Below are 8,643 nucleotides of genomic sequence, written 5' to 3' on the forward strand. Positions count from 1 at the left end.
TAACAATTTAGGAGTCATTCCAGGAGTAATCTCTTATAAAAATATACATGAATTCATTTTCCTATCCAATAAATCTCACTTAGTGTATCCTCCGTTGCTGACATTAATTAGTCTAAATAGCTAACATCCTTAATTAATCTGATAAAAATGATGACATGAATTTATCTTAAAAAACATCTTCCTAACACACGCGCGCAAAAGAAAAAAAAAACTATTTTAGCATGATAAGTTAGAATGGGTATTTTAAGAAAATATTTGTTAGCATTTTAACCGAAAATTTAAAGATGTCAACTATTTTGACTAACTAATGATATTATGTAGAAAAACTAATTTATATCAAATTTAAGTATAGATAATAAATCCTAAATTTAAACATAACAAAAGTATCATAATCATTATTTGACCTAAAACAATTTATCTCTAACACATATTTGTTATTTGATTTAATAAAATTTTGTTGAAAAACAAAAATTTAAAAATTAATTGATATAAATAATTATTTGTTTATCCGACGGGAAGCAAGCTTGCAAGTAAAGTCAATGGTTGCATTTCATCTTTGTTTTAGTTGCAAGAAGTTGGAGTCGGCCCATTCTGCTATGGACTGGGTTGAATCAGATTATTGTCCCCTTTTGATTGAGTGTTTATTTTTGGTGCAGTATATTTAGATTTCTTTTTCTCTCATGCTACAATATTATTATAGTACCTAATCTCTCTGTCACTGTTTTTTTTTTTTTTGCACTAACCTAAGACATTGAGTAAAGATATTTATAAATTAAATACACTATAATAATCCTATTTTCATAGTTGTAATGAGTTAATTGTATCACATATCCTAAACTATGACTCTCATTCTAAATTAATCCTTAAACTTTAAAGCATTTTAATTGCACCCTTAAACTATAGATGTTATATCAATAACATCGACTTTAAATGAGACGCTAGAACTTATGTGGCATAATTTAAAATGAAAAATTAAAGAAAAATGAATATTGTAAAAATAGTTATTATAAAATCTTGATTTTGAGGTTTTCAAAACTTTTCCAGAAATTATTGTCCACTCTTTTTCTTTTTCAATTTTTACTTTATTTTTAATTTTAAAATTTATGCAGCAACATTTTACTTTTTTTTTTAAGTTTTCATTTTAAATTATGTTACATAATATTTTACGTTTTATTTAATGGTCAAATTAACGGTTTCAATAATGAAATGACTTGATTGATATGGCATCGATAGTTTAAGGATATAATTAAAATGTTTTGAAGTTTGAGAACTAATTTAGAATGAGGATCATAATTTAGAGATATCTAGTACAATTAAATCTATTGTAATTAAAGTTCATTTTTTTATATAATATGAAAATTAGACAACTAATACTATTTTCAGAAATTTATTAGAAAAACTATAGCAGAGATTTTAAAATAGTTAATTAGAATCTTTTCAATTGCTTACATATTATAATAAATTAAATATGAAATATAAAATATTTATAATTGAGAAATTATAAAGAAAGTAATTTAGAACACATGCTGCAAATGCTGATAGTTCTATGTTTTAATCTCTTTCTGCCTTCTTTGTTCCTAATTAATGAGTATATAATTAGAATTATAGTAAATGAAAAAGAATTATGGGATTCAATTTATTAAATTTTTAGAATTTGAATTAAAATGATAAATTTTGTAAGTATTAGAGGGCCAAATTTGTTATTGAACAAATAAAAAAATTCCACGTCAGCACTTTTGTCAAATTTCAAATGGCTATTAACTTTCAGTGGCAAAAAGAATTTAATTTCGAATAGTTTAGTTACCAAAATGGAAAAAATTAAAAGTTAAGTGACCATAAGAGAACACGAGCAATAGTTTAGTGACCATTTCTGCACTTTATCTAAAATTTAATTAGAATATATCTTATTCATATAAATTGATGACATAATAACTTTTTTGGCCTTTCAACTTTATTAAAAAAAAATCATTTTAGCCCTCCATTTAATTTTTCACTTTTTTTAGCTCTTGAACTTATGTTTTTTTTATATCACCCAAAAATAAATGAAAAAGTTAATGTTTGTTAACTTTGTTGAAGTGACATACATGTGGTTTGCTACGTAGATGATATACCAACATTTAATTAATTTTTAAAATTTAAAAATAAATTTTTATATTTTTCAATAATTTTTGTTTTTAAAAATAGTTTTTATAATTTTTTTAGAACTTTTAAATTTTTACAATTAAAATTAAATGTTAACATGTCATCCATGTGATAATCTATGTGTATGCAACATCAGCAAAGTTAAAAATCAATAATATTTTCATTAATTTTGAGGTGATTTAATAAAAAATTTAAGAACTAAAAAGTAAAAAAAAAATTAGAGTTTAAAGAGCCAAAGAAGAATATGCGTAAATAGATTGATATGTATGTTTAAGTAATTCATACTTAATTGGCCACCTAATTTTAGAATTAATTAATAGCATGTCTAATGTGAATTCATATTATTATATCTTGCTTCTGTACTAAAAACTATATTATTTAATTGACAACACTTTAAAAACTTAAATATAAAATATTTAAACGCTAACACGTTTATTCTATAAGATCGGAATATGATATTTTAATATTAACAAATTAGTAAAATTGCTTTCTTAATAAATTTGGTTTTATATTATAAAATTAGAATTTCTTATATTACGCGCCATTTATGCATTTAAATATGTTGTATTAATTAGTTTTGTATTTCTTTAAATATGGTGAATTTATCTGTATATGAAAAACAATCATATAGTTTTTCTATTTATTTAAATAAAGTGCTTACGTAAAATTATGCCAAATTAAATATATCATTACTTTAGGGTTCATGATTATTAATGTTATACCTCCTCTAGGTGTGGACACATGCTAGTATGATAAACCACCTGAAAAACGCCTACATGCACTTCTTTTTTCTCTGTTATTCGAATATATAGGTGATCAACTCATTTGGTCTCTTAGACATTTTATCTCCATCCAACCTTTGATCTCAACAGAAGAGTCTTAACCACCTACTCCCTTCAAGAGAGTCTTATTTGTATGCCTTTTTGAGCAAACTATCTATTTGATAGACACCCGCTTTTTAGATATGAACACTCCTCTAAAAATGAATATGCTCTTGAAAGCCATTGAGTCCCCACTTGAGCATAACAACCTCGAACATCTTCCCATCATTCTTATTTTTATGTAGTTCATGATGATAACCATCCTAATATGTCAACACTACCAGACAAAAAACCTCCATTACATATACCTTTAAACATGACAAAGAAGAGTGGATCAACTGTTAAGCATTTCTAGCAACTTTGAAGTCCTTCACCTTCCGTTTAAGCTATGAACCTTTTTCCTTGTTTTTACCCATTTTTTTCGGCTCTCCACTTTATTAGGTTGAATTGACCTTATTCAATACTATCATTATCTCTACATTTATTGATATCTTCATCAACAAATACATTATATTTACAAATAAATAAAAAATGAAAATGATGAATTGAGTTGAATTTGAAGATAATTAAAAGAATGAATGTTTGTGGTCAAAACCTAAACAAATACAATGAAATCTTAAATACAAATAAAACAAAAACACATTTCTGCATTATTGTTGTGCTTTTATTATTTACTTAATTTTGTTTTGTTGTAACAACAAATTGTCTACATATGCATCATTCCCACAGTAGTAAAGACAAAAGAAAACAAGATCGTGAGGGAAAATTGCATTGAAAATCTGAAAACAAGAACACTAGTACCTAATCATCTCCAAAGGATAATAATAATGATAATAAACTACTAGCTGACACACATTATTGAATTTGAGGATAGTTAAGGCACGCCACCGCCTCTCAATACAACCAAAATAAAACTGCCTAACAGCTTATGGGAAAATTAAGCTAATTTCATTTCATTTCCTTGGTTTAATTTAATTGAATAAAAGTAAAAATTAAAAATTGATTAAATTATTTATTTCAAATTAATATCTTAATCGATTTTTAATTTAATTAATTGATTTGATCTAGTTATGAAAATAGTGGCAGACATGTTGCTAACTAAACATGTGATTATGTGTTGGATTTGGTATGTTTTTAATTTTATAAAAAGATTTTGATTTTAATTTAATTTTAAATATTAATAATATATTTTTACATTGAAAAAGAATAGTTTGAAGTCGAAACCTGAGTTACAAATGATAATTAGAATAAATTAGAATAAAAAAGAGGTATGTTGAACCAATGGATGATTAAAATTGGAATTGAAAAAAAAAGAGGGTAGATGTAGTGGTTGTCGGAAAATGAGTTGGTAATAGAAACAGAAGAGATGAGGGGGTTTCGCTCATGTTCTAACGTACAAGTGATGGGTGACCTTCATCTCACGCTACTACCAATTTCCCTAATCCAAGCAAAAATGCCTTTTACACACCCCATCTGTCTCTTTCTTTTTTATTCCTTCCCTACTACCTTTCACTCATCCAGGTCTCAATCACTGTTTAAAATATATGAGGTTTTACATAAAATATGAGTTTGAGTAATTTTTAAGTCTTGTTTTTTATATGGGTCAGATTTTGAGTAAAATTTTTGATCCGATTCCAAATATATTATGTTATAAAAATATTATATTAATTATATATGTTAAATAATATATCATTAACTCAAAAATAATTAAACTCATTACTCAAAATCTAAAAACAACTTACCCATAACCCAACCCAAAATATAAAATTTTAAAATTATATTTAATACAATAAAATATTTATTGCTATTGTTATTTTTTTAATGTAAATAATTTTAAAATGTGTTAGAAAACTTTTATTTTATATTTTTAAGTGCATTATATTTTTAAAATTTATTCTTAAATAAAAATTAATCTAAAAAAATTAAATATGATCGCATTAAGTTGAGTTTAAGTTTACCTTTCTTAAATTGAGTCGAATTTAGTAAAAAAAATATTAATTTTTAGATTAAATTCAAACTTAAAAATTAATCTAATCTAACCTGAATTCTACCTAATTTGGAATATGAACACCTTTATTCTAGGGTCTCATAATGGGAAAAATTAATGGTATATACCACTTAAAAAAAGTCATGGGATTAGCGCTTTTCTAGATTATTTAATCAAATAGGTATTTTTATTGATAAGGCAACTCACAGAGTAAAAATGCACACTATAGGACAATCTTTCTTTTTCTTTTTAAATCATTTTATATAAAACACAGTTTTTTCATGACATTTTACTTCTTCTTTGTTTTTTCAACTAATATGGCAAGTATTATAAAATTAAATAATTATTTGATAATATTAAAATTTATCATACTCATAGTAGGTGGAAAAAATAAATATTTGATATATAAAAATATATTATTGTTTAGAAAAATAAAATATATTTAATACAATAATATATATATAATATTTTCATTATATAAATACATATCTATTATTTTGTCTTTATAAATAAGGAAATTATTAATTAAAAGCAACATGAATTGAAAAGAACAACAAAAAAATTCGGGAAAACATGTAACCATCTGGTTAGATAAAATATTGTGCGAAGAATATACGCATTTTCAAAAACACTTGGATGAGCTTTTACTTTTGGGCAATGAAAATGACCTATTTACCCAAATAATTATGGAAAAGAAGTAATTTATGTTTTAAAAGTCACATATATCACTAATTTTACCTCAATTATTTGTCTCTTCGGTTGAAATTTGAATGAAAAAAGCATAGGACAAAAAATGATGAATGAGCAAAAGATAATAATTGGTAGAAAACAAAGTTTTGATGTAGAGTTAAATCATTCCGTCTAATCAGAAAATGAAGTGAATGGAGAGATTTGGGCATCATGTGTCCAATCAAATATAAACTTTTGTTTTAATGATTTTATTATTAGGCATTTTGTTTCCACTTATGTAAATAATAATAAATAACTTCCTTCTAAAACTCGAAAGACAAAGCAACAGTTATGAAGTGCACACAAAAAAGTAACGGTTAAAGGTTGCAATCAACTTTTCTCTTTTTAACTAATGCTATGTTATACACACTACTAGTATTATATTTTTCTTAATATTTCACCAATAAAAAAGATTGCACCGCCATGAATGTCTGGAAATGGAACCTTAAAGCTAAGGTTGTTTCAGTTAAAGTTTTGTCAGAAAAGCAAAAATTATGCAGTTATATCGTGTCTCCAAGCAGTTATATCTACGTAATAGTATCCCCCTCATTCAACTAAAATTAATGTTTGAATCAGATATACATACCCTCATTATTTTTTAATTCAAACACTTTGATTGCTTAATCAAATACACTTTTATTGGTTGTTGATATCAAATAAAAAACTTGATATTTCTTGTCCACCATTATCTTCCATGATCACAGTTTGTTAATGTCCCTAAGTAACATCTTCATTTATTATTCTCTTTGTTTTCTTCTCATCCTTTCCCTCTATATAAACCCATTCTCAACCTCTCTCCATTTCCATAACTTTTTCTCTCTTCTTATCACATCAACAAAATCATGAGGAGCATTTGTGTTGTGCTTCTTATCTCTTTGCCTTTCCTTCTCGGCATTGCCCAGGGTTTCGATTTCCACGACAAGGATTTAGCGTCGGAGGATAGTTTGTGGGATCTATACGAGCGCTGGCGGAGCCACCACACGGTTTCCAGGAGTCTCGACGAGAAACATCGGAGGTTCAATGTGTTCAAGCAGAATGTTTTGCATGTTCACAACACCAACAACAAGGACAAACCTTATAAGTTGAAGATCAACAAGTTTGCTGATATGACCAACCACGAATTTAGGAATGCTTACGCTAGTTCCAAGATTAAACATCATAAGATGTTCCAAGGAAAGTCCCGTGGCGCCGGGAGTTTCATGTACGAGAACGTCGACCGTGTCCCGCCGTCCGTTGATTGGCGACAGAAAGGTGCCGTCACTGCTGTTAAGGATCAAGGCCAGTGTGGTAAGTAAACATTTGCTATCATGTATATATTTGTAAATATTTGCATCCGACACTCACACGGTTTAAGTTCAAATTCAAAAGGTAGTTGCTGGGCATTTTCAACAGTTGTAGCGGTTGAGGGAATCAATCAAATTAAAACCAATAAATTAGTATCATTATCGGAGCAAGAATTGATAGATTGCGACACTGAAGAAAACCAAGGTTGCAATGGTGGTTTAATGGACATTGCATTCAATTTCATTAAAAAGAAAGGTGGGATCACTACTGAGTCCAATTACCCTTACCAAGCTAATGATGGAAGTTGCGATTCTGCCAAGGTGAATTCTCCGGCAGTGGCTATTGATGGGCACGAGAATGTGCCGGCTAACGACGAGGATGCTCTGCTTAGAGCTGTTGCAAACCAGCCAGTTTCAGTGGCTATTGATGCTGGGAGTATGGATTTCCAGTTCTACTCCGAGGGGGTATTCACGGGAGAATGTGGGACAGAGCTGAACCATGGGGTAGCAGCAGTGGGGTATGGAACAACCTTGGATGGAACCAAGTACTGGATAGTGAAGAACTCATGGGGAGCGGAATGGGGTGAGAAAGGTTACATAAGGATGGAACGTGGGATCAGAGACAAGCAAGGACTGTGTGGTATAGCAATGGAGGCTTCATATCCCATCAAGAACTCATCCTCTAATCCTACTGGACCTTCATATTCTCCCAAGGATGAACTCTAAGCATAAATTATAGCTTTCCTTTCAAATGTGTTGTTTTTTCTGTGTTTCCAAAAGTTGTATCACGCAACATATGATCATGATTGAATAATCAATAATATACTTCAATTTGGTTTCAATTTTATGTGTTGGTTGGTTTGGAATTCGAGTTTGACCTCAGCAGAAAGACGGAAATGTATGGTACCAAAGTAATAAAGTAACAAGTTATGGATGAAAGAGTGAAATGCCCCTTCAAAGCCAATAGAGAATAGCCTAATGATGAGAACTTGGAAACAGAGTGGGAAGAAGAAACCACCGAACGTGGTTGGACTGGCCCGGCCCGGCCCGGTCCGGTCCGGCCCCTATGAGAGTTTAGAACCTGGTGGAAAATTTGCAAATTATCAATACCTGCTTCTCTACCAGAAATAACACTAATTGTAATGGGGTACTAGCTGTCAAAAGTTGAAAGAGGCATGGATTACAAGGCTGGTGTCACAAATCGAATTCGAATTTGAGAGCATCCTTTAGCTCTGTGGCAGTTTGGACCGTCTCCCATAACTTCCCATCGAGTACTACCACCCTAGCCAAAATCGAAAGCAGTCCTGGTAGCCTCCTCCTGCAGAGGTGCGAGAATTGCTACCCTCTGTATTTATATTAATTTAGATTAATTATCACTTAATTAATTTTATAATAAAATACCAATTAAAATTTTAATTTAACACTATAAATAGATGTATTAACATTATACAATTATGCATTTTCATTCAAGTAATATATAAAGAAAATCACTAAAAAAATTAGTCATTACAAGAAAAAAATATATGAGGGAGAGGAAGGTTGAAAATTACTCCCCAAATGAGCTAAGCATCTGTCCATATGTTCTCTTCATTAAAAACATGCCTCAAAGAGCTAGAATTCATAGAACGGAGGAGCAACTTACACTCATCAATCAATGGAGATGTTGGGGATAAACTCGGTT

At 29.0% G+C, this 8,643-nt stretch overlaps 1 protein-coding gene across 1 annotated transcript; it reads left to right on the forward strand.

Annotated features, from left to right (window-relative positions):
* Positions 1–6,338: 6,338 nt before the first annotated feature.
* On the forward strand, positions 6,339–7,804 carry LOC108480399 (vignain-like). Its single transcript, XM_017783391.2, has 2 exons — positions 6,339–6,966; positions 7,048–7,804. Exons 1-2 carry the CDS (start codon positions 6,522–6,524, stop codon positions 7,686–7,688), a joined length of 1,086 nt encoding a protein of 361 aa, XP_017638880.1. The 5' UTR covers positions 6,339–6,521; the 3' UTR covers positions 7,689–7,804.
* Positions 7,805–8,643: the final 839 nt, after the last annotated feature.

Source organism: Gossypium arboreum, chromosome 1, assembly GCF_025698485.1.
Source record: "Gossypium arboreum isolate Shixiya-1 chromosome 1, ASM2569848v2, whole genome shotgun sequence".
Lineage (NCBI taxonomy): Eukaryota > Viridiplantae > Streptophyta > Magnoliopsida > Malvales > Malvaceae > Gossypium > Gossypium arboreum.